Consider the following 27,684-nt stretch of genomic DNA (forward strand, 5'->3'; position numbering starts at 1 on the left):
TATGTAACGACATAAAAATTAGTGAAAATCGCGGGTAATTACTCCTACCAGAGAACAATTTCGATTACGGCATTTTTGTCTTATTTGTAGATTTGACTTTGCTGGTCATTTTGCTTACAGATTTTCTCTGTATTTTTAATGATATTCAAGATAGTAAAACCTGTGAAATTTACTTTTTATGTGATAGACATTTCACGAGCAATAACTCTAAAATGAGTTATAATCTATAAACTATACATTGGCCTAAGGAACATCCATGTCAAGTTTCGAGTAAAATTCGGTCATGTAGGTTAAGCGAAGATTTTTTCATAAGATTTACGAAGAGAGACGACGACGAATACCAAATATTGGCAATAACTGACGCATTTCTCTTAGGACAATTTAAGGGCAAGGTGAAGTACTAACAACCTCTCTACAAATTGAGCTACAAGTAGGCATTCAATGGACATGTCAATAACAGATATTATTTATACCTTCTCCTCGTTTGTAAGAACATTATTTATACCCTCCCCTCGTTTGTAACAACATTATTTAAACTCTCCCCTCGTTTGTAAGAACATTATTTATACCCTCCCCTCGTTTGTAAGAACATTATTTATACCCTCCCCTCGTTTGTTAGAACATTATTTATACCCTCCCCTTGTTTGTTAGAACATTATTTATACCCTCCCCTCGTTTGTTAGAACATTATTTATACCCTCCTCTCGTTTGTTAGAGCATTATTTATACCCTCCCCTCGTTTGTTAGAACATTATTTATACCCTCCTCTCGTTTGTAAGAACATTATTTATACCCTCCCCTCGTTTGTTAGATCATTATTTATACCCTCCCCTCGTTTGTTAGAACATTATTTATACCCTCCCCTCGTTTGTTAGAACATTATTTATACCCTCCTCTCGTTTGTTAGAACATTATTTATACCCTCCCCTCGTTTGTTAGAACATTATTTATACCCTCCCCTCGTTTGTTAGAACATTATTTATACCCTCCTCTCGTTTGTTAGAACATTATTTATACCCTCCCCTCGTTTGTAAGAACATTATTTAAACTCTCCCCTCGTTTGTAAGAACATTATTTATACCCTCCTCTCGTTTGTTAGAACATTATTTATACCCTCCCCTCGTTTGTTAGAACATTATTTATACCCTCCTCTCGTTTGTTAGAACATTATTTATACCCTCCCCTCGTTTGTAAGAACATTATTTATACCCTCCTCTCGTTTGTAAGAACATTATTTATACCCTCCCCTCGTTTGTTAGAACATTATTTATACCCTCCCCTCGTTTGTTAGAACATTATTTATACCCTCCTCTCGTTTGTTAGAACATTATTTATACCCTCCCCTCGTTTGTAAGAACATTATTTAAACTCTCCCCTCTTTTGTAAGAACATTATTTATACCTCCTCTCGTTTGTTAGAACATTATTTATACCCTCCTCTCGTTTGTTAGAACATTATTTATACCCTCCTCTCGTTTGTTAGAACATTATTTATACCCTCCTCTTGTTTGTAAGAATATTATTTATACCCTCCCCTCGTTTGTTATAACATTATTTAGACCCTCCTCTCGTTTGTTAGAACATTATTTATACCCTCCTCTCGTTTGTTAGAACATTATTTATACCATCCCCTCGTTTGTAAGAACATTATTTAAACTCTCCCCTCGTTTGTAAGAACATTATTTATACCCTCCTCTCGTTTGTTAGAACATTATTTATACCCTCCCCTCGTTGTAAGAACATTATTTATACCCTCCTCTCGTTTGTTAGAACATTATTTATACCCTCCCCTCGTTTGTAAGAACATTATTTATACCCTCCTCTCGTTTGTAAGAACATTATTTATACCCTCCCCTCGTTTGTTAGAACATTATTTATACCCTCCCCTCGTTTGTTAGAACATTATTTATACCCTCCCCTCGTTTGTTAGAACATTATTTATACCCTCCCCTTGTTTGTAAGAACATTATTTAAACTCTCCCCTCTTTTGTAAGAACATTATTTATACCTCCTCTCGTTTGTTAGAACATTATTTATACCCTCCCCTCGTTTGTTAGAACATTATTTATACCCTCCTCTCGTTTGTTAGAACATTATTTATACCCTCCTCTTGTTTGTAAGAATATTATTTATACCCTCCCCTCGTTTGTTATAACATTATTTAGACCCTCCTCTCGTTTGTTAGAACATTATTTATACCCTCCTCTCGTTTGTTAGAACATTATTTATACCCTCCCCTCGTTTGTAAGAACATTATTTAAACTCTCCCCTCGTTTGTAAGAACATTATTTATACCCTCCTCTCGTTTGTAAGAACATTATTTATACCCTCCTCCCGTTTGTTAGAACATTATTTATACCCTCATCTCGTTTGTTAGAACATTATTTATACCCTCCCCTCGTTTGTTAGAACATTATTTATACCCTCCTCTCGTTTGTTAGAACATTATTTATACCCTCCTCTTGTTTGTAAGAACATTATTTATACCCTCCCCTCGTTTGTTAGAACATTATTTATACCCTCCTCTCGTTTGTTAGAACATTATTTATACCCTCCTCTCGTTTGTTAGAACATTATTTATACCCTCCCCTCGTTTGTTAGAACATTATTCATACCCTCCTCTCGTTTGTAAGAACATTATTTATACCCTCCTCTCGTTTGTAAGAACATTATTTATACCCTCCCCTCGTTTGTTAGAACATTATTTATACCCTCCCCTCGTTTGTGAGAACATTATTTATACCCTCCTCTCGTTTGTTAGAACATTATTAATACCCTCCCCTCGTTTGTTAGAACATTATTTATACCCTCCGCTCGTTTGTAAGAACATTATTTATACTCTCCCCTCGTTTGTAAGAACATTATTTATACCCTCCTCTCGTTTGTTAGAACATTATTTATACCCTCCCCTCGTTTGTTAGAACATTATTTATACCCTCCTCTCGTTTGTTAGAACATTATTTATACCCTCCCCTCGTTTGTAAGAACATTATTTAAACTCTCCCCTCGTTTGTAAGAACATTATTTATACCCTCCTCTCGTTTGTTAGAACATTATTTATACCCTCCCCTCGTTGTAAGAACATTATTTATACCCTCCTCTCGTTTGTTAGAACATTATTTATACCCTCCCCTCGTTTGTAAGAACATTATTTATACCCTCCTCTCGTTTGTAAGAACATTATTTATACCCTCCCCTCGTTTGTTAGAACATTATTTATACCCTCCCCTCGTTTGTTAGAACATTATTTATACCCTCCTCTCGTTTGTTAGAACATTATTTATACCCTCCCCTCGTTTGTTAGAACATTATTCATACCCTCCTCTCGTTTGTAAGAACATTATTTATACCCTCCTCTCGTTTGTAAGAACATTATTTATACCCTCCCCTCGTTTGTTAGAACATTATTTATACCCTCCCCTCGTTTGTGAGAACATTATTTATACCCTCCTCTCGTTTGTTAGAACATTATTAATACCCTCCCCTCGTTTGTTAGAACATTATTTATACCCTCCGCTCGTTTGTAAGAACATTATTTATACTCTCCCCTCGTTTGTAAGAACATTATTTATACCCTCCTCTCGTTTGTTAGAACATTATTTATACCCTCCCCTCGTTTGTTAGAACATTATTTATACCCTCCTCTCGTTTGTTAGAACATTATTTATACCCTCCCCTCGTTTGTAAGAACATTATTTAAACTCTCCCCTCGTTTGTAAGAACATTATTTATACCCTCCTCTCGTTTGTTAGAACATTATTTATACCCTCCCCTCGTTGTAAGAACATTATTTATACCCTCCTCTCGTTTGTTAGAACATTATTTATACCCTCCCCTCGTTTGTAAGAACATTATTTATACCCTCCTCTCGTTTGTAAGAACATTATTTATACCCTCCCCTCGTTTGTTAGAACATTATTTATACCCTCCCCTCGTTTGTTAGAACATTATTTATACCCCCCTCTCGTTTGTTAGAACATTATTTATACCCTCCCCTCGTTGTAAGAACATTATTTATACCCTCCTCTCGTTTGTTAGAACATTATTTATACCCTCCCCTCGTTTGTAAGAACATTATTTAAACTCTCCCCTCGTTTGTAAGAACATTATTTATACCCTCCTCTCGTTTGTTAGAACATTATTTATACCCTCCCCTCGTTGTAAGAACATTATTTATACCCTCCTCTCGTTTGTTAGAACATTATTTATACCCTCCCCTCGTTTGTAAGAACATTATTTATACCCTCCTCTCGTTTGTAAGAACATTATTTATACTCTCCCCTCGTTTGTAAGAACATTATTTATACCCTCCTCTCGTTTGTTAGAACATTATTTATACCCTCCCCTCGTTTGTTAGAACATTATTTATACCCTCCTCTCGTTTGTTAGAACATTATTTATACCCTCCCCTCGTTTGTAAGAACATTATTTAAACTCTCCCCTCGTTTGTAAGAACATTATTTATACCCTCCTCTCGTTTGTTAGAACATTATTTATACCCTCCCCTCGTTGTAAGAACATTATTTATACCCTCCTCTCGTTTGTTAGAACATTATTTATACCCTCCCCTCGTTTGTAAGAACATTATTTATACCCTCCTCTCGTTTGTAAGAACATTATTTATACCCTCCCCTCGTTTGTTAGAACATTATTTATACCCTCCCCTCGTTTGTTAGAACATTATTTATACCCTCCCCTCGTTTGTAAGAACATTATTTAAACTCTCCCCTCTTTTGTAAGAACATTATTTATACCTCCTCTCGTTTGTTAGAACATTATTTATACCCTCCTCTCGTTTGTTAGAACATTATTTATACCCTCCTCTCGTTTGTTAGAACATTATTTATACCCTCCCCTCGTTTGTTAGAACATTATTCATACCCTCCTCTCGTTTGTTAGAACATTATTTATATCCTCCCCTCGTATGTTAGAACATTATTTATACCCTCCCCTCGTTTGTGAGAACATTATTTATACCCTCCCCTCGTTTGTTAGAACATTATTTATACCCTCCCCTCGTTTGTAAGAACATTATTTATACCCTCCCCTCGTTTGTAAGAACATTATTTATACACTCCTCTCGTTTGTTAGAACATTATTTATACCCTCCCCTCGTTTGTAAGAACATTATTTATACCCTCCCCTCGTTTGTAAGAACATTATTTATACCCTCCCCTCGTTTGTTAGAAGATTATTTATACCCTCCCCTCGTTTGTAAGAACATTATTTATACCCTCCTCTCGTTTGTAAGAACATTATTTATACCCTCCTCTCCTTTGTTAGAACATTATATATATATTATATACAAATCAATAGAACATAACAAATCTTTTGTTAACTAATAATTGAATTTATGTAAGTCTTTGTTTTACTAAATCAATGACGGTGTAACAGATGGTCTGTGTCTACTAAAGTCTTTAGTAATTGGATTGGGGTCCTCCACGTCTGTATTCTTTACCTTTTATTTTATGCTATTTTTCTCTATTTTTTACTTCGCTAATCTTTATTTTTGTAGTCTATTTTTCAATTCGTTGTATTGTTTGCCGTTTACTCTGCACTTACTGACCATTGTTCTCTATTATGTAAACCTTGCCTATACCCTCAGTCATGATGTTACATTAATTGAAGAAGATGAAAACGTTCAACTGAAAATAATGAAGAATGAAGTGTTTTTTTTTGTCTGAAATCTAAAGTTGAAAATTATTTTAAACTGTACAAGCTGTGACCAGTATAGATCAGTGGCGGATCCAGAAATTTTCATAAGTGGGGGCCCACTGACTGACCTAAGAGTGGGCCCGCTCCAGTCACGCTTCAGTGATTCCCCATGTAAGCAACCAAATTTTTTCCCCCAAAGGGGGGCCCGGGCCCCCTGCCCCCCCCCCCTAAAATCCGCCTCTGTAGATTAACGTATTGGTCCAAGGTTCATGCTTTCTTTTTAACCAGGAAATGTAGAATGTATACGGTATTGCCGTTTAGTAAACGAGACATAAAGTTAAAACACAATTATACTAGTAGTATATAACAATCACCACAAGTTGTCCAAATTAATGAAATTTAAAAACAGAAGATGTGGTATGATTGTCAATGAGACAAATCTCCAGCAGAGACCAAAATCGCGCAATAAGTCACCGCACTGCTTTAACAATGAACAAAACCCATACTGCAAAGTCAGATATAAAATGTCCCAAAATGACAAATGTAAAACAATTCCAACAAGGAAACGACAAATCTAATGGCATGACTGATGTACAAAACATTACATGTGTCTGAGCCCGGTTGAGACGGGCACATACAGAGTGTGGCGGGGTTAATGTTTACTTTATATTGTACAGTATACGAAAGATCGTCTAGATGCCTCAGCGGAGAAACGCATAAACAAAATGTTTACTTTACGAATTCTCGTAATTAATGAAAGCAGTTTGATTCTAATGCCGATGCTCGTACAGAAATCATTTTGTTAGAATCTGCTGAATTTAATTAATATTAAGGTCTCTGGTTTCGTTCTATTTATTCGACGTGTAAGGGACGACATCAAAAGTTCAATGAAGCAGTGGCGGATCCATGCATTTAAATGGGAACATATAGTTGGAACCCCCCCCCCCCCTTTTTAAAATGGCTGGATCCGCCACTGTGAAGGATAAAAAACTTAATTCATATAGTTTTTTCACTGACCCCCCTACCCCCTCCCCCTCTTAACTTAATTTGGGAAAAATTGATTGACTAATAAGGTTATATGTAAAATCGATGTCAATTTATACAAAACTTGCAGCAATTTGACCCCCCACACCCAAAGTATTTGAATTAAGTTTTTTATCCTTCATTTATTTTTTGATGTCGTCCCTACGCGAGTTACGACAGATCTTAATTTTAATCAGATTGCTAGCGCAGTTCTGCTTAGAGCCCTAGCTAGTTTTGTTTTTATGTTATTAAACATTTGTATTTTTGGTCTTCCAAACTTCTGGTTTAAGTATAGTATTTAAATCAGTGCAGCCTAAATTTGCATGCATGAAATGTATGTTCTATGTATTTTATGTTTTAATATTAGTATTGTGTATGTTTATTATGTAAATGTATATGCATTTGTTAATTATAAAAGCTCAGAGAGCTTATGTTTATTTGTTATGTAACATGCCGACAATAAAGCCTTGAATTGAGTTGAATTGAATTGTCCTAACGAACATTTATATTTGTCTGGCGGCTTCTAAACTTTTGGTTGCGAGCGCAAGGCCATAGCTAGGCATCTTATTTTAGTGAGGCAAAATAATTGAGCCGAGATAAGTGAGCCGAGCGAAGCGAGGCGAAAAAATTTTTTTGGAGGGTATGAAATGAATGGTGCAAAGTCCTGCATTCTAGTCATTTTAGAGAGTTTGATAATGTTATGAATTTGGACACTTTTTATATAATTCTTTTATATTTTAAGACTTTTACAAACACCAAATTTTTAACAACTTTATTTAAATTTATATGTAAGATAATCATCCAAATATCAATTTGAGTCTGCTGCCAGAACATAGAACAAACATCGATTCAGTAGAGTTTGCCAAATTTTTCTATGGCCGGGTCAGTCAAATCGTTTTGAGAATCATAATTTAGTCTGCTGATATCCTTATCGCGATGAACATGGCAAGCCCGCACAATCTCTCGCCACTCATGCATGCTCTTTTCCAAGTTTTCAGTCGTTTCAGGGCAGTCTGTGTTTCTAAAGGAAGCACATTATCATCAACACAATGATCAATGTCTTCTTCCAATTCCTTCTCCATCAGCAATTTGGTAGCAGCATCGATAGTAACAGTTTTGTTTGCAAAAGGGAATTAAGCTTTCCTGTAAGCACCATCATACAGTTGCAGTTACAAAATATTAAACTCGCTTTTATGCTGACAAAGAGTAGACAAACTAGGGATAGAATGAGATAAGATAAATATTTATGATTCTATCTATAGAGTATATATGGTATGGGTACAGGTGAATTGGAATGGAGTTTTTGACGTTTACATGTAGGTCCTTAATTTCAAATTATTTCTGGAATTAGTTGGTGGTATTTTAGTTCCAGAATCTATAAATTTAGGGGTTAGGGTATGGGGTGTCCGATTCCGAAACACCGAATATAAAGAAACGAAATTCCGTAGTCCCGAATAAGTAAAGACAAAATCCTGTGTTAAAGGTTCTACCATTCCTCAATAATATCAAATTGGAATATGGGATATTCTTTCAATTTTTAAGGTTAAAGAAACATGGACAGAAACTAATCCATGCATGTTTCATATTGTTTAAATTTTATTTCTCTGTAAAGAGAAAGATTAAAGTTCGTGAAATGAATACGCAGACAGGACTGCCCCCTTGCGATGACTTGGTTTGTCAAAAGTTGGTTAAACGGAGAAATGAATACGCAGACAGGACTGCCCCCTTCCGTAGACCAGTACTTGATTTGTCAGTCTACTTATCGTTTTTGGATTGTTCTAATGAAGTTATATGCAATACTCAAGACTCTGTTCACAAAAAAACTAATTTACTAGAATTATTCCTTCTTTACCTTCAGAGTCGCTTTTCCTTTTCTGCAAGAGCCTGTTTTTAACTAGAGATCCATGATGATTATCATTACTAGTTTAATGTTATCAAGAAACATCACCCGTTGAGATCCTGAGTTATATCCAGGAAGAATAGTTTAAAAGGAATGATGACAAGTTATATAGAAATTAAGGTTGAGACAGAACAAAAAATGAGTATTATATTTTAATATATTTAATTGCCTCACTTGCCTCAATGGTAGCTACGGCCTTGGAGCGTTACTTAATCACTGGTAATATATGACAGAGTTGGACCAGAAACACACAATACACTGTATTAATATATTATCACAGCTGTAAATTTTATTTGGATATGCATAAAGCTTTAGAGTAAATTACAATAACATGAAGGCTATATCTTTTAATGTCTTTGGGGTTTGCAGTTCAGATAAATTGAACAAAACTGCTAAGTAGAAGCTGTATAAAATTCAAGATAATAATTTATACTAGTATGTGCTTTGGGTTTTGCAACATACACATTTTGAATAAGTGCTAAGTAGATGGCTTGATTAAGTTCAAGATTATGAGACATATGGCTCAGGTTTGCAACAGATAAATTGAGATACAAAAACCTGCTTTTTCGTTTTTGGATTTTGCAAAAGATAATTTAGAAACAGCAGGTAATTTTTTGAACAACTGTTAAGTGGGAGGCAGTATTTAGTTCAAGATTATAATAACCATATACTTCTTTTTGTCTATTTCATTGCTGAAGTATGGTTAGTATTGAATTAACAAAGGGGCTGCTAATATATTCATTTTTTTTCAATTTAAAGGCAGTAAATCCTACAAGTGTGATAGTTGGCCATGTTGACTTGCTTGTAGATCTTCTTTTTCTGACCTTTTTGGTTTTTAATTTTCTTTTGGACTCCAATAACCATGGACAAAAAATCAAAATAAATATTGGATAAAAATCATCAATAAAGGAAATTAACTTATATATAATAATGAGTCTGTTAGTAGTTTCAGCCATGGTGGCAGATTTGTAGCTCTTATTGTGCTTAATAGTCTTGCTGTTTCTTTACTGTTTCTCAACATAAGTTTGAACAAAAATAAAAAAAAAAAAAAGGTATTTCAATGGCCTAAAAGGAGTTGACAATTTTTAAACACTCATTTTTAGATCTAATTGTGCTCTTTACAGGTTGTTTTCTATATCTATACTGATTTTTTGCCCCAAAAATGTGTATTTTTTTTTTACATCTTTCTAGGGCATTAACTTCTGATAATTGATGGTTTTGGTTAAGGGACTCATTTGTAAATCAATTTTGCTGTTCATAATTTCTATCTATTCATTATACATTCTGAAAAAACACAAAAATAAGCAAAATTAAACCTTCAAAGGCAATAACTCTTATAAAGGGTTATCAAGTTTTACTTTTTCCTAGATTTGTTTTGCTGAATACTTTTACATCTTACAATTTCTATCCATCTGTTATAGTTTCTGCTAAAAAAAAAACTCTAACTAGAGATGTCTTAATCTTATGAAAATTTCCCAGGCAATAGAATTTAACCTGCTGGTAAATTGTATATCATGTAAAATTGCTCTAAGTGATAAAGATTTTGAAATATAAGAAAAAAACTTTAATTTTACTAAAACTTTAGATTTCAGGGGCAACAACTTCATACAGAGTTGCCTGATCCTTCTGAAAAATATAGCAGTTTGAAGACATTGGCCCTGCTGATCATTTAAATCTGTCAGCTGTGCTCAAACTGCTTTATTTTGTTACAAATTAACCTTTTAAGTTCTATTTTCAGCCATGGTGGCTATGTTTGTTAACTGACCTAAATAAAAAAATAAAAAATAAAAATATAATAGATATATATCAGTCCAAGTTTTATTGAAATTGGCCCATTGGTTGTAGAGAAGAATATCTTTGAAAAAGTTGAGATTGATTGGATGGACAGACAGTACAAGTGACAGGATGGCAAAATCTTACATAACTTTGAAGCGAAAAATGTCACCTTGGACCAGTTTATAAGGAACTTTTCAAGTTTGTGTCAATTTTAAGCTTCTTTTTTTTTTATAACAAATTTAAACTTTTGCATTTTTTTCTTGCATGTGATGGGGCTCTGTATTTATACATCCCTTCATTTGGGTTATTCTGTCATGGTAAATGTTTGTTCATATATCTATTTGTTTTTAAAGTGATTTAAAAGATAATAACACAACATTGACTGCTGTATCCCTATTTTGGACATTTTTAACTATTATGTCTTTGTATTTTTCACACATCATTGTCAATATAATGGAATTTTATATGACTGTCAAACAAGTGAGAGGTTTAGCTAGCTGTAAAACCAGGTTTAATCCAGCAATTTCTACATTCAAATTAGTTAGCATGTGTATTGATGTTTATATTCATATTCATATATAGGATATATTCATACTCCTGCTTATAGTTGCAAAACATAAAACAATTATACAATTTCCATTTAATAATGTATTTTCTGCTAGTATATGCTGCATTTTTTCACAACATCTGTGAGTTATCTCTTAAAGCTATCTTCTACTGAAATTCTTATGTTTCTAAAAAAAAGGTCAAAAACACAATCTGTTTAATTATAGAATTTCATCTTGGACTAAATTGGAATTATTTATCTGTTTGTTAATTGTTGGATTTTCCCTGATTTTCACTATTTGTTGTTTGATCTCTGTAACATTGCCATTTAGTGATGATTTATCCCATATCTTAAACAACAGCATATGACGAGTTTCTATCTCCTAAATTATAAAAAAATATTTAATATAGTGCTATATGTGTAAATGAAAATGACACAATGTGGAAAATGACTGATTCATAGTTCTGTTGTCATTTCTGGCATTTCAATATCAATTTCTTCTTGATAGGATAAAGTTGATTTGACTGAATCTCTCAAATTCTTTCTTTTCTTGTTTGAACCTGGTTGAAAATCACTTGATTTGACAATTGAATCTTCTATATCCCTTGTTTTTGTTTCAAAATTGTTTGGACTTTGTATAAAATCATTGCTGACAGTTCCAATAGCACTATAATCTGGGACCACTGTCAAATATTCACTATTTTCTTTTGTTTGTCCATTTTGTTGGTGAATGTCAACCTTAACAGCACCATCTATGACAGGACTTTCATTGTCTCTTGATTGGTCTACATCTATATTTTTTCTCTGAGTTTGTGAGTCTACTAAAGATACATAAGTTCTTATTGAATCATTAAAACTGGCATCTCCATTAATAAAACTGCCAGGGCAAACACCATTCATGGCAGCACTTTCAATCTTTCTTGATTGGTCTACATCTTTCTTTCTCCTCTGAATTTGTGAGCCAACTAAAGATACATAAGTTCTTATAGAATCATTAAAACTGGTATCTCCATTAATAATACAACCAGGACAAACATGTTTTTTGTCCATCACTGTTCCTGCGACCTGTCCCATATTTTTTCTATCAGATCCTTCAAAAGCAACAGTTGAATAATAGTGTCTACCAGCTGTATTACATCTTTCACAGTTTTGGATTGCATTCCCATGTATTTCATTCTTTTTAATTTTATTTTTATCATTTGCATGGCTACTTTCTGGCTGATTTCGATTCTCTTGTGAAACTGGTACCATATATCCATCACTGTCAATATCATGCCTAACAGGATTTACGTTATCTTTTATGCTGAAATATCTTGGATCTGATATAACATTTGCTCTCAGATCCTGATTTTCCTGAGATGGCCCCTGTATTTCTAGTACATGTAATGACAAGGGGTTTTCAGCATGGACTGATCCATCACTTAATTGTCTGATAATATTAGCATTGCTAAATGAATGTTGACTAAATGAATTTCTTTGCCATTTCCTTTTTGTGTAACCTTGTCTGCATTTAATTAATACAATTATTAGAATGACCACTGCTAAGCACAACACTGTCACTACTATCCATAACCATGTAATGTTTTTATTTTCCTTTGATAGAATACCAATTATAACAGTAGAACTTCCTGTTGAAATGTCAGTTGATGAATATAAACTTTTAAGTTCAGTTGTTGAACTTTCTGTTGAAACTTGTGTTGAACTTAAACCTTCTGGTCCAGGAGTAAGAGTCGAACTTACAGTTGAAATGTCAGTTGTTAAACTTATAGTTGAAATGGCAATTGTTGAACTTAAATTTTCTGGTTCGGTAGTAAGAGTTGAACTTTCTGTTGATATGGCAATTGTTGAACTTAAATCTTCTGGTTCAGTAGTAAGAGTTGACTTTTCTGTTGAAATGTCAACTGTTGAACTTAAACCTTTTGGTTCAGTAGTAAGAGTTGAACTTTCTGTTGAAATGGCAATTGTTGAACTTATAGTTGAAATGTCAGTTGTTGAACTTAAACTTTCTGGTTCAGGAGTAAAAGTTGAACTTTCTGTTGAAATGGCAATTGTTGAACTTAATATTTCTGGTTCAGTAGTAAGAGTTGAACTTTCTGTTGAAATGGCAATTGTTGAACTTATAGTTGAAATGTCAGTTGTTGAACTTAAACTTTCTGGTTCAGGAGTAAAAGTTGAACTTTCCGTTGAAATGGCAATTGTTGAACTTAATATTTCTAGTTCAGTAGTAAGAGTTGAACTTTCTGTTGAAATGGCAATTGTTGAACTTAAACTTTCTGGTTCAGTAGTAAGAGTTGAACTTGAAATGTCAGTTGTTGTACTTAAATCTTCTTGTTCAGGAGTAAGAGTTGAACTTATCGTTTCTGGTTCAGGACTACTTATAACACTTGTAGTTTCAGGTACTGTAAAACAAAGAATGTGTTGGTGTTACCATAAGAACTGGTACATTTCCCAAACCAATACAAGCGGAAATAACAAAAGGTAGCATTATTAAAGTTAGTCGGTATATATATCTAAAGATTTTTTTTCTTAAACAATTTGACGATTATTAATTGTTACTGATGTGTATTTATATAAGTACATTGCTCTTGTTTCCTATTCTCATTGTTGAGTTACTTGTATAACTTCATATTTATTTATTCTTATAGACATACATAAAAAAATCTTTAATGACTATCATTACACTAGAACCATTAGCTGACCTGAGTTATCTTCTATGTTATCAAGACTTTTGTTTCTGGTGTCTTTTAAAAATAACACAAAAACTCTGTTTTAGTACATTTGTTGTAGGAAATTATATCCCAACTTAAAGTATGTCTTTCTATGTTGTGATGTTACACTACTGTTTCAGGTAAGGGTGAAGGTTTGGTACCATTTTAAAAATTGTAAAAACCGGAAATAAAACTGAAGTAAGGAACATTACCCTGCTGGAGTGGTGATTATGAGAGAAGTACATCTGTTAGAACATATGAAACTAGAACTTACACCATGGCAGGCAGGAGACACCAGCATCTTTACTGTGATCTTTACATGCTGAATCAGAAACTTCCCATCCTAAGTTTGGACAATCAAAAATATCTGATTCAGTTCCATCACACTGTAAACTATCCATTAACACAGATCCAGTACCTCGGCCATGGTAAGATGAAATATGTATTGAACCTTTACCAAAACCAAGCTGCTGACAAACTACATTAGCATCATATTGTGACCATTTGTTGTCACAGATTGTCCCCCATACTCCATCTCTTGCTACTTCCACTCGACCTTGAGAAGGCAAATTCCCTCCAACAAGTCTGATATCCATACCTAAAGAAGTCAGCATAAGAGAAATTTTAATATTTTAAATAATCATTTATCAATTGTTGGAAATAGAAAAAAAGTTAAATTTATCCTTGGAAGAATTAAAGCCATATCAGTTAATGGCCGTGAATGGTTGTACAGAGGCGGATTTAGAGGGGGCCCGGGGGGCCCGGGCCCCCCCTTTTTGGGAAAAAAATTGGTTGCTTATATAGGGAATCACTGAAGCGTGACTGGAGCGGGCCCCCTCTTAACGCAGTCAGTGGGCCCCCACTTATGAAAATTTCTAGATCCGCTAGTGTTGTATGCTATTAAGTGCACATATCTAGGCCAACAAAGAGAACTTTTTGATAACTTGTAATGGGAGATAACTAAGTCTTTTCATTAGACTTAAATAAATTAAAACATTCCTCAAGTTTTGAAAACATTTTGTATTTATCCTCTTGATACAAATTAGATTAAATCAAGTTAAGCTCTTCCAAGAAGTTTGTACTGTGAAAACTTCAATTGTCTCAACCCCCCCCCTCTTTTTCCTTCACCTTCCAAATAAAATTATGTTAAGAAATAAAGCCTGATTTAACAATGGTGCTGTAAATATCAAGAACCAGAGTGATATTACCTGTTCCATTGTAACAAATAACACCAGCTGGTTGTACATTAGAGGAACACTGTGTTGTTAGATTCATTGAAAAACTACAGTCATATATTGATGCTTCATCTCCCAAACATTCAACGTTTGATAGCCAGATAGGATCAATCTGTGAAAGGAGCTTTAATGTTCCAAATGTCTGTCCATTTAAATAACCATTTTGATGACAGATAACTTTGGCATCATTATCATCCCAACCATCCTGGCACACTGTTCCCCGAATTCCATACTGTGACACCCTCACTTCTCCACTGTTAACATCATCTATGTATATCTGGAAATCTATCATTTAAAATCTCTGATCAAAATAATTACAGAACTTTAATGAAATTATCAATTCTACTTTTGGGTTTATATTTGGCATACTTTAAAAAACCTCTATATAGTGTGAAGAGCTTTAAAAAAAAACCTTAAGAAAATTTGTTAATAAAATTTAAAAAAAACATTGTCCCTGCAAAACATTCATGTAAATTGTTGAATTCATTTTGAATGACATAGTAAACTAAATGATTATCTCCCCTTTCTAAGTTTTATTGATGCTAATATATTAACATACAACACAGTTTTATCTTCAATTTTCAATGAAAAGAAGGACTGTTAAACAATAATCAATTTTAAATGGTACAGTCAACTTATTAACAGTTATCTCCCCTTATCTTCAATTTAAAATTCCTAACTTCAATATACATCAAAGGTATTTACCATCAGTAACATTGTGTTTGATGCATACAACACTGGCATATTCTGAATATTTGCATTTTCCAATTGTATGTGGACAGTCTAAAATATCATTCTCATTCCCCTGACAACTTATATCTGTTGTAAAGCCTGAGTATGGTGATCGTCCAAATATTCCAGATGATAGAACTCTAGCTCTGGCATATCCAAGCTGCCTACAGACAACAGTTGCATCTTTTTGCTCAAATTTGGATGTACATAAATTTGTCCATTGTCTTCCTTGGTAAACCTCAACTCTTCCCATTTTCACATTGTCATTTGTTTCTCCCCCTGATAGACGCACTAAAATATATGTATGTATATCTTTTTAGACAATATTGATATCCCTTAATTAGTAAATAATTTATCATTTTAAGTTAATATGAAAGCTTTAAGGATATTCGTAGATGAGATGCTGGTATGAGTAACTGTTTCCGGTAGTTAACATACCAATGGGTAACATATACATCTGTATATGTAAATGAAAACTAACTTACAATACATGCACACATTGTAAATTTGGTTTCTGTTTTCTTGAAAGAAGTACCAGTAAATCTTTTTTGGGGACAAATATTCAAAGATTAATAAATTAATGTGACTAAACATTGCTGCCCTCCAATACAGCAGCCATTGTATGTGCTTACCACTGCCGTAACACAAGACTCCTGCATCATGACTGTGGTCTAGACAGTCTTCATCAACAACATTTCTCCAGCCTGAACTGGGACAATCTGTGATTAATGTTTCCTTCCCTGTACACTGTAGGTCTGACATATAAACCGTTCCATTGCCTGGTGGAACAGGTCCACTGAAAATATGGAATACAAAAAAAACTTGGTAAAAAAGCACATATTTAATGAATCTAACTCAAGACAACAGTAATTAATTCCCACAGCACACACCCTATGTTCTATCTCTTATTCAACTTACTTCACTTTTTAAAAAAATCTGACTTTGTAGTGAAAAAGTCTAGTTTGCGTTTAAAAAAACACAATAAAATATGCTGATGAGATGTAATTTTCCATTATTGAGAACAATCTAAAATCAAGTTACTTTCAGATTTGTTATTATGCTTCCGAAGTCCCTAAAAGATTATAAAAGTGACATAAACAAAGGAAATAAAACTTTCTTTTTGCATTTTTATGGTAATGACCAATACAAAGACCATAGATATGGCTTGCCAATAAAAATCTAGACTGTGAAGGGGAGATAATTCTTGTTTCACAGATTTTCTTGAAACATTTTAAACAGCTTATATTTTATCATTTTATTATTTTTGTTATTTCAAAATATCTTTTTAAAGATAAAATAAGTACACAATATAAACTAATGTCAGTCATATTCAAATCAAATCTTGGTAATATCTATACAGTCCAATTTGTCTTTGTTTTCTGCAAAATGTGAAGCAAAATGTCATGAAAGGATCAATGAGAAATCAATCCATATTCTTAAATTTATCAACTTACTTCACTAATACAGATTTTTCACAAGATTTTCAATAAGTTATTCAAAGTGGACCAATCCCAAAATATTGGAGTTACAAACCTCCACTTCCTGCCTGCAACAAAACCAATATATCTACAGATAACCTCAGCATCTCTAGTTGACCATTCTTTATTACATATTGTTCCTATTTTACCATCAACTTCAATGTTAACTCTGCCAAAATCTACACCTCCATCACTTATATTGACATTGAAACCTGCAAACCAGATAACAAAATTGAGATTTGGGTACAATTCCTTATATAAAACTTTGTTAAACATTATAATTCCAATTGGCAGAATAAAATGTGGTATTTTAACAGAACCATTTCAAAGTAGTTTCTTTTCCTGCATTAATAATATAAAATCAGAAAACTGACAGCTTTAAAACTTATTAAAATTTTGAAATTGAATGAAATCTTGACAATTCAGAAAAAAAGAGTTGCAGATTAAATATTGAATAGTAGATAGATAACTGGGTCTATTAATCTCATTCCTTTAGAATCCAAATTACTTTGATGAGAAACACAGGAAATTATTGGTACTGCATTTCCAATAAAAGTAAGAGTAATAATAATCATTGTTAAAAATAACCTGACATATTAAAACAAATGACTCCAGCACTATATCCTGATTCACACAAATCTTCTGTTCTGATGCAGTCCTCCAAGTTTTGTTCTTGTCCTGTACAGTTTATTGAGTTAACAAGGAAAGGTAGTTCATTTGACTTTGGATATATTGTTGACAGTCCACCTCTATAACCAAGCTGATGACAGGCAACCTCAGCCTCTTCTTTATCCCAGGATGAAGTACAAATCTGTCCAGTAGCTTGGTATTTATCTTCAAACCAATTTAATTGACCATATGATAAACTGTTGTTTAAACTTAGGATTGTTCCTAATAAAACAAATACCAATCTGGTGTTAGTTTTGTATTTCAATCGAAGTGCTCTGAAGAGTACAGAATAACGCTTTCATTTTGAAATTGATATGAAGTATAGATTGAATTATCGTGTATCTAGGTAGGCAAATTATAAATTGATATGAAGTATAGGTTGAATTATCGTGTATCTAGGTAGGCAAATTATAAATTGATATGAAGTATAGGTTGAATTATCGTGTATCTAGGTAGGCAAATTATAAATTTAAATTGAGAGTTATCTTCCTTTGTTCATGGTTGTACATCGTTATAAATGATTCTTGACAATTAAGGAACTTTAATACACATCATGTTGTAACTTTTTTTTTTAATATCTTAGTTTAACATTTCTACATACAATGCAATACAATGTAATTGTAATGTAATTAATTACATTTGAAAATCAATGTAATTCGAATGTAACTAATTACTTTGGCATGTAATTGACCCCAGATCTGCAATGCATCGCATTGACAGGATAGGATCTAAAGAATGATCATTTTATTCACTGCATCATTTTGTCTGAACCATCAAAGGTTGAGGTAAAGTTAGGAAGATATATGAAAGGGCAGATTTGGTAAGGCCTTTCAAAGCCCCTATAGAATTCGAAAATCAAGATATGTGAATCTATCAAATAACATTCCTTTTATGTTTACAAGCCATACTTGTATCAGATATAAGCATCGATAATTTTTTTTCTTGTGTCAAAACCTATTTTCTGTAGGACTTCTACTATCTTGCATTTTCAATGTGAAAACCTTCAAAAACTGACGAAGTAGCTCCTTTTCGAGAAATTGAAATTAATAATTAAATCTGATATTTGGATTTTTCAAAAGAGTTTCTTATAGAAATTTCATGCATCTTTTTGAGAATGGTTGTGGCTCACATCTTACAAGTATGAAACGTTTTATATGAATATTGGCAACACAGATAAACTAATGAAAGATTCAACAAGGTTCAAAACCAGGGAATTCATAACAATAACTCGTATCATTCAACTTTAATTTGAAAAAATACTATTTAGGCTAAGTTTATATTTGACTTACCGTTCACAACAGAGTCGTAACAAGATACAGCTAAATATCCTCCCTTACAACTGTCAATTTCTATCAATGAACAGTTGTTGATGTCCTCTCCTTGGTCACATTTAATATAACCATTGAAATAATCACCACCCACTTCTCCATAGTAACCAACTGGAAGAACCAAACCATCACCATGTCCTAATTCTTGACATATAACCTTTGACTCTTTATTTTCCGATTGACCTTGACATAATATCACCCATGATCGATTGTGGTTCAATTGTACTACTCCTATGTTATTTGCTTGTATTAACCTTACAATTTCTACAAATACAAAAATCTTTAGTTTGCATTGATAGTTCAGTGGCGGATCCAGAACTTTTCATAAGGGGCTCCGATGACTGACATAAAAAGGGGGGGGGTGTGCTCCAGTGATTCCCTATATAATCAACCAAATTGTTCCCACAAAAAAGGGGGGGGAGACTGTTGCCCCCTTTGGATCCGCCCTATGTAGTTTCCGTCTTTAAAAATAAAGATGAACGCAGAACTTATTTTATAATGTAAATTGCTCAATTTAAGCACTCATAGACAACTTCCATGTAGTAATACTTTCCTATTTGCTGCTGACACAGGATGAGTCATAGACATGCTTAACTTCTGCTTTCTTTTTGGCTAGTTATTATATGTTCAATTGATGCAACTTATTGTGTACTATACTTGAGACTACTATATAGTAGTCTCAGACTATACATATATGGAAATCTATTTTTCTTTTTTCATTTACTTTAAACATATTTATTTATAGTGGATTGGGAAACAAGTTTTGCAACTTATATTAATCCTTTTCCACTTTGCGGGTGCGAGTATTGCCTTGTAGCGGCATTAGCCTTGTCTTTTTCGAAATCTACAAGGGTGTAGATTTTAACGTGCAAGACATATGGCTCTTAACACGTTTTTTTTCATTTTGGGCTGCTTGTTTGTTATCTTTATCTCATTGTTTGAATAGTATTATGCAAATTATTGATGTTGTAATGTTTATGCTCTTTGGGGCCCATGATTGGAAATAAGGTATCTTCTTCTTCTTCTGTGTTAATTTGGCTTCATTTCGATGAGTACAAAATTCTCTTGGAATGAAGGATAAAAAATCGTTTTGAGAATATCTGATTTCATGGTTATGAAATTTTCACACAAGCCTACAGTAAATTTGTATTTTATTTATACCATTTTTGATACGTAGCTTTTTACTTCCACCCACGAAATTAACATATTTTAAAGAACCTTACAAATTATAATGAATCCGAATTATTCAAGTTTTATTTCAAATTTCAGATTGAAACTGATATATACTGCTAACTCTGGAACAGTTTATTAATTGTAGAGTTTTGGAACACAAAATAAGAAGGATATTATTATAGGTGAAATCAGTTGATCACACAGATATGATGATAAATAGAATGATCAAATTCAATGTAGCATACATAGACACTGGTCTCAGAAATTTTTCTCTCTATATTTTTCCGAGAAAAGTGTCTGTAGTAGCATAGTCCAGCTTTTCTTACTATACAAATCATTGGGTCTACATCTCTTCCTGTCTCTTATCTGAAGGTGGGACAAATTAATTGAAAGTATTCTGTTTAAAATTAATGTGATAATAAAAAAATAAAATCACAACTAAAACTAAAACATTCAGTTTAAATGCCGGTTTTCCAAGCTGACTAATTTTTATATCATACCATTGATGATTTTTTTTACATTTATATATTTGAGTCGACAAACTACTTTTCATAAAGAAATTTAACCGTTATCAGGAATTGAATAACATATTCTTATCTGCATACACTGTTTTGATATAGTTTTCAAGAACTGAATATACGAAAACTCATTTGAGCACATACAATCGTTTCACATTGATATCAAAGCCACTTGTTTAGATTTTTCATACAAGTGTGGATAGTTACCCTCCCCCACGCCCCAATTGACAGAGACTAATGTCTGTAATTAAAATCAATAAACAATTTGAAATATTTGATTGAAAATTATACTAGGTTGTATAAGCATCTCATCACCCAATCCAAGAAAAACGTCTCTTATGGTTGTGTACATTGACACTTAAAATGGTTTCGGTTAACAGTTTATGAATATCTGGCGATAGACACTTGTTCAATCTGTAATACTGTAAGCATGAGTGAGAAGGAGTGCAGTTCTTTATTTGGAAACAATTTTCAATTGTACTTCTAAAAATAGTGTATTTCAAAAACAAATCACAGCAAATCGGTTATCATTTATAAAGATAGGTATCATCACGCACACAATGATAACAATCGGCAAAGGCCAAGTACATAGTGCATTGCATTACAAAATACATATTATATATATGACAACTGCATGTACAGTATCAATAGATTCTATACAAGATATATGCATGTATTATAATATTATGATTTTTGTAACACATCATTCCTTGATCTTCCTTATTTATAAAGATTTAGAAATATCAACCTAAAATTTGGATATCACACGACGCACATTTACATTGATTCACCAAATTACTGCTTGATATTTTTACTATAATCTTTTATACCAAATAAAATCATAATACACATACAATGACAGCATGGAGTCCCTTTCCATTCGTTTGATGTGTTTGAGCTTTTTGGCCATTTGATAGGGACTTTCCGTTATGAATGTCCTTGGCGTCGGGTAACTTAAAAGATTTTTAGAGAGGATCGGTAATTTTGCATGCATTGTATCTAACTTTACGAGCTTTATAAACAATATTCCCGTAAAAATTCAGATATGAACAGATTTCTCTAGGTACTTTTAAAAAATATGTGTATCATTGAAATAATTTAGTAAGGGAGAGAATTCAAGGATTTGATAAATAAACCAGTCAGTCATTCATGATTACGTTCATTGAAACATAAGATGTTTTTTCGTACATGGGCATAGAGAACTAATTTGGAAATGTAACACCAAGACAAGACAACAACACTGTAAATAAAAGTGTTAAGAATCTGAACACTTTTTGAACGCCCTTTTGTAACACTTCTGGAACGCGTAACGGTGTTCTCAATATTAACATTGGTGTTCCAGTTTTTAACATTATGTGTGCATCTTTCGAACGCTATGTGTGTTATTTTTGAACGGATAGTGTGTACTCCTTGAACACCTAGTGTTTGAATCTGGAACGCGTAACAGTGTTCTAGATATTAACTTTCGTGTTCCAGTTTTTAACATCATGTGTGCATCTTTCGAACGCTATGTGTTATTCTTAAACGGATAGCGTGTACTTCTTGAACGCCTAGTGTTTGAATCTGGAACATGTCCTTGTGAGCAAAATTGTATGCCGTTACGCGTTCTAAGCCTTGTAACACTTCTGGAACGCTCGGACTGTGTTCCAGAAATATGTGTTAATATCCAGAACACATAGTGTATATTACTGGAACACAATTTTACATGTTCCAGAAAAAGTGTTATATTCTCTGAAACATTATTGTGGTCTTGTAAAACAAATATTTTAATTGATTAAAAACGTCTTTAATTGATTAAAAAAGGCAACATTTAAAAAAAAAAAGTACAATAAAATGTGAAATATTGAAGCAACTTTAAAATGACAAGTTAGAAATATAACATTTGTAATTTGCAAAATGTGTCCAAATATTTACTCATAAACAAAATGTTCGTCATATATTTAAAATTATTATGTTACAACGAAGTCAAGTGTCTTATGTTTAACTCATCGTTTGCAACTTCCTAAGTCAAGAACTGTTCTGAATTTCTTTACAAAATACTGATGCCACTGACTCTTTTATCACCAAAATGTTCCATAATCCACTGGCTGCAAAGCACTCAGATAGTCAATATCAAACATAAAATACCCTGTGTATATGATGCTAGTAGTCGAGTCGGTGTTCATGTAACACTGCTTCCTTGGACACTTTTAAACATGATTTGAGTCGTTTACAACTGATTTTGAGCTTCCATTTTTAGAGGATTCGTCTCCTTGGGTTATAATTATTCTTTAACCTTGTTATCCATCAACCGTAAGTTCTAAAATGTGAAATATGAAGTGTATGAGTAAACAAATTATTCATCATGTCGACATTCCTTAAGAATATTAGAAAATCTTATTTCGTTTTTGTAATTCCATTATACTTGTCAGCATTATAAGATAAGATGCATTTGCCAATGAGTGGTAATTGAGTGGTCAAATGTGCTCTCGTGTTCTATATCTTTTTAAAAAAATGATAGAAAGTGTCCAGCAAGTGCTATTATGTTTTTTAGGCAAAACTTTATCGTCAACTTAGACTTGTCACTAAATTAACTGCTAACATTTCAAGAAACTAATTACCATTTGCCTTTATTTTGAAAGATATTTAGTAATTTTTTCACTTATGATCTGTATACGGATAATTGACGGATGATGTAATTGCATCAAATTTAGCTCAAATAGCTTTCAGATTAATGTAAACAAGTGAATGGTGCACATTTTATTGATAAATCTGCAATAACAACACTTGTAAGAAGTCAATGGACATGCACTCCTATTCAAAATTCTTAAACTTACATATAGTACTTTTATGGTGCAGGATAAGTAGTCATCTCTTGAACTGCAACATGTTCTCTTTATTCTCGAGGTATGCACGAACAATTACCCTTAAGTACAGTATAGTTGGGTTTGTACCCTATAAAAGTAACATAGGAATACATTACAATACATGAATGCAGTGCACAAGGGTGGACATTTGCTAAAATGAATTACTAATTACAAAGCTATTATAAATAACATATACATGAGAAATTTAAAATTAGTGTTGCAGTATGCCTTTTTTTACAAACTTCTGTCTTGACATTGCAATGTCATGACAGTTTTTGCATTTGTGAACAAATCCTTATGCATTGGTTTTATTTAATTAAAAAATGTACATCCTCAAAAGTGTAGATGATCGTTTGATCTTCTTAATGCTTTCTATACACAATGTTTGAGTCGTGTTAGGAATACATGGCGTTCGGAGAAAACGATTAGCTTGAACGCATCATGTTCGAGACCAGAACACATTTACAATAGCAACGATATCATTTAACATTTACGTATAAATTTACAGAGGTTAATTTTTTTTTTAAACATGATAATTTGAATGTAATCTCTCAAAGAACCGCTACTTTTTTAATCGAATTATGACAGCACAGTTAAGTGGAAGTGGAGGGGGCAGTTTTATGTTCGAACAAAATGTTCTTCCATTTATACTTCAGTGTGTCCTGTCCAAGTAGACATTTGTTGATTTCATGACTAAAAAAAATATTTTTTATGTTCGTCATGTGTAGATAAATATAGATAAACATACCTATTATATCAAGTTTTGTTGTTAATTTTCTTCAGTGAAGCTTCTTCAATCACGATCAAAAATCAAACTTCCGGTACATTAATACGTCACGCGCTGTTATGTACGCGGATATGTTTGGAACACATGGCGTTCAGGGAAAATGGTAAATTTGAACGCATCATGTTCGACACCAGAACGCTTTTACAAGAGCAACGTTTTCATGAGCATTTACGCATTTACATTGTTAAAAAAAATACCTTAAGAACTTTAAGTCGTTTAGAAAAAGATTCATATTAAAAATCAATCATTTGCACGCTTATAAATACGCTCTTGTAAAATGTTTCATTTTTTTTTACCAAACTATAATTTGCTTATATGCCGATACAGCTAAAATACATTTATCGTCAAATCATAGTACGAATCACCCTTATTCATCGTCTGTTTGACTCTGAAATGATGAATTTTTTTTCACTCCCCATTACAATATAAGAACATTTTTAGTGTTCAATTTAGAACACTTGTCTTGAATATGTGCGTTAAAAGCCTGAACACAATGTGTTATATTCTTTAACGCTGGCGTTCAATGTGGAACACTAATATGTTAATAACTGAACATATTGTGTTTAAAATTGGAACGCGTCCAGACGCGTCAGGCGTCTGCAATATTTGCAGTGAAGAAGGGACCAAAGGAACATTAAATCCAAAAAGTATAATTAACAATACAGTGTAGTATTTTATCGGGAGCGATTATGCGTCCCCTTTTGTAGTAACTTTGTAAAGAGATACCTGAATTAAACTGATATAATATCTAAACATATCAAAGGAAACTACAATCTATATTTTAATAAGATAGAAGAAACTAAATTAAATGTTAAAAGACAGTTTATATGACTTATTTAAAGTCCCCAGTATAGTTAGAGAACTCATAATTATTTGAAGCACACTTTCGACCTACCGAATTTGTAATAACATGAACAACACGACGGGTGCCACATGTGGAGCAGGATCTGATAGATATCCCCATTATATAAAGAGGGTGACCCAGTCGTATATTTTGAGGTGATGGGTTCCGCTTTCTAGTAATTTATTTGTAAGCATTTTTTGTATTATTATTTGTATTTTTTTTTTCTTCAGTTCTTGGCAGGTTGTGTGTGACATTAGTATACATGTTTTTATTTAGTTATTTATACTGTGGCTTTACAAAAACTTTTTCGGAACATCAATTTCATCCTTACTCGATTATGGTAGCAATTCGATTTTTTAAAATGATTAATCCGGGCGTATGACATTTGCGCCGATTTTTTATTTTTTCATTCTTTCATTTGCGCCAATTTCATTTTTTCATTTGCGCCGATTTTATATTTGCCCCTAATTGGATTTACAGGTAAGTTAATACTTGTACATGTACTATACAGTTAAGGTATATTGGTAAACTCTGGTTAAAAACATAGGTTTTAGTTAATTTTGATTCATATTATTCTGAACTTTGCTGTAACACGATGGACATATTGCACATTGCGACGAGCCGAGGAGTCTAATTTTTTAACCATCGACGGCTATACACATAATTACGTAAGCCAGACAAATATAGAAGAGTCGAAATCACAAGAAAGGAATATATTAGATGTATCGCCTATAAATACCCAGCAACAACAGATTTATGGTTTTAATGTATTCCGTTTTAATGGATTTGATTGATGTAAATATAGATTTTCAATTCGTCATTTTAGTATAAACCAGAGTTTTTTTTATCTAAGGATTTTACTTTTTGATTTTAAAGTATGTGAATATAGTGTACAACTGGCTAACGGAAGAGAAGAGTTCTATAATGTTAAATGAAAAATAACTGGACTATGAATAAAATCTTGAAAAAAATCTTGATGTTGTCTCATTTGCACTCATACCACATATTCTTATGTCTATCCACCTGTAATTAACCTGTAATTTACCTGTAAAAAAAATCGGCGCAAATGAAAGAAAAAATCGGCGCAAATGCAAAACGCCGATTAATCCGTACCTGTTAATGGTAATATCGGAAAAAAAACAAGTTTTTATAGACAGCTACCTTAATGTAGTATATTTGCGTAAAAGGGACATGTTTGTTGACTTTAGAAATTAAACTTGTCAATGAATACAAATCGATTTGTAAGCAACACTGTGCTGTTAGGTATAAAGTAACCGAACAGATCTTACACATTAAATTATGACCAAAATTAAAGAAACTTAAAACAACTTGATTTCGAAAATGATCGAAAATAGTTTCAAATTGCCTCACGTATTTCATCTAATTGCACAAAAGTACATGTATATCTGCATGTTTAAAATTTAAAACAAATACATGTAAAGCTTACGAATGGAACCCTTATTGAATGTAAAATTCGAGTTCCACAACCGGTATTCAGTTCAGTTCAAGTTAAGCAAGTTTTGTACTTACCAGAACACCTGGTAGATTTCACCAGGACTATGAATATTATCCATACGTCTATTAGGGAAGACATCTTTAACTACCTGAAACATTAGCTGTTAAATTCAGCTTTTAAACTCTTTGTTCACCGTTATTCATAAAAATAAAATTTGTACAATGCAGACAATGTTTACAACAGTGACAACCGGTGCATATAAATTCTATTATTAACAAACTTTCTAGTAACCCCTTTAAATGATTGTGTATATTTACTTGATCCACCTTGACAAGATACATATACATATATATATACTAGAACACACCCGTGATATCGCGGGTTCGTGACTGAATTAAAGTATATAACTATGCACAAGCCTTATCTTAGTATTATAGGGTTATTGCATGAATATTGGGGAATATTGTCCCGAGTAGAATTTTATATTGCACGAGCTTGCGAGTGCAATATATGTTCTACGAGGGACAATATTCCCCAATATTCATGCAATAACCCTTTTATTGTATAGCAATATAATATTTGAAAGTAAAAATTGGTTTAAACTAAGATTTAAACGTTGATGACGTCATGAATTTTGAAGATTTATTGCACTAGTGCAATATTAGAATTTATTGCACGCTAACTTTTGGTTACGTTCTGTGGGAAATATTATATTGCTATACAATAATAGTAGTTCTGTCATCTGATAAAGCCGGTCATGCCGATTATAAGATACACAATTTTCTCTGCTTTCAAATCTTTCTGTTTGAACCCGTCGAACTGGAACTTATCAATTATTGGTATTATTGCATAGCAATATAATATTTCCCACAGAAAGTAACCAAAACTTAGCGTGCAATAAATTCTAATATTGCACTAGCGCAATAAATCAAAATTCATGACGTCATCAATGACAAAATCTTAGTTTAATTAAACCAATTTTTACTTTCAAGTATTATATTGCTATACAA

The 27,684-nt window shown here is 32.8% G+C and overlaps 1 protein-coding gene and 1 long non-coding RNA gene across 3 annotated transcripts; both read right to left on the reverse strand.

Moving 5' to 3' along the window:
• Positions 1-11,269: 11,269 nt before the first annotated feature.
• On the reverse strand, positions 11,270-26,898 carry LOC143073475 (uncharacterized). 2 transcript variants are annotated; one of them, XM_076249048.1, is made up of 9 exons: positions 26,749-26,898; positions 19,012-19,314; positions 17,642-17,944; positions 17,109-17,265; positions 16,208-16,371; positions 15,549-15,866; positions 14,817-15,128; positions 13,883-14,206; positions 11,270-13,299 (listed from the first exon to the last, which is right to left on the reverse strand). In XM_076249048.1, exons 1-9 carry the CDS (start codon positions 26,810-26,812, stop codon positions 11,357-11,359), a joined length of 3,888 nt encoding a protein of 1,295 aa, XP_076105163.1. In that variant the 5' UTR covers positions 26,813-26,898; the 3' UTR covers positions 11,270-11,356. The 2 variants fall into 2 exon arrangements, with proteins under 2 accessions (XP_076105163.1, XP_076105165.1); XM_076249050.1 differs by lacking the exon at positions 14,817-15,128.
• LOC143073474 (uncharacterized) lies at positions 22,506-24,561 on the reverse strand. The gene is made up of 3 exons (XR_012977511.1): positions 24,336-24,561; positions 23,558-23,675; positions 22,506-23,040 (listed from the first exon to the last, which is right to left on the reverse strand). It is a non-coding gene; the product is annotated as an uncharacterized LOC143073474 (long non-coding RNA).
• Positions 26,899-27,684: the final 786 nt, after the last annotated feature.

The sequence above is a fragment of the Mytilus galloprovincialis genome, chromosome 4 (genome assembly GCF_965363235.1).
Source record: "Mytilus galloprovincialis chromosome 4, xbMytGall1.hap1.1, whole genome shotgun sequence".
Lineage (NCBI taxonomy): Eukaryota > Metazoa > Mollusca > Bivalvia > Mytilida > Mytilidae > Mytilus > Mytilus galloprovincialis.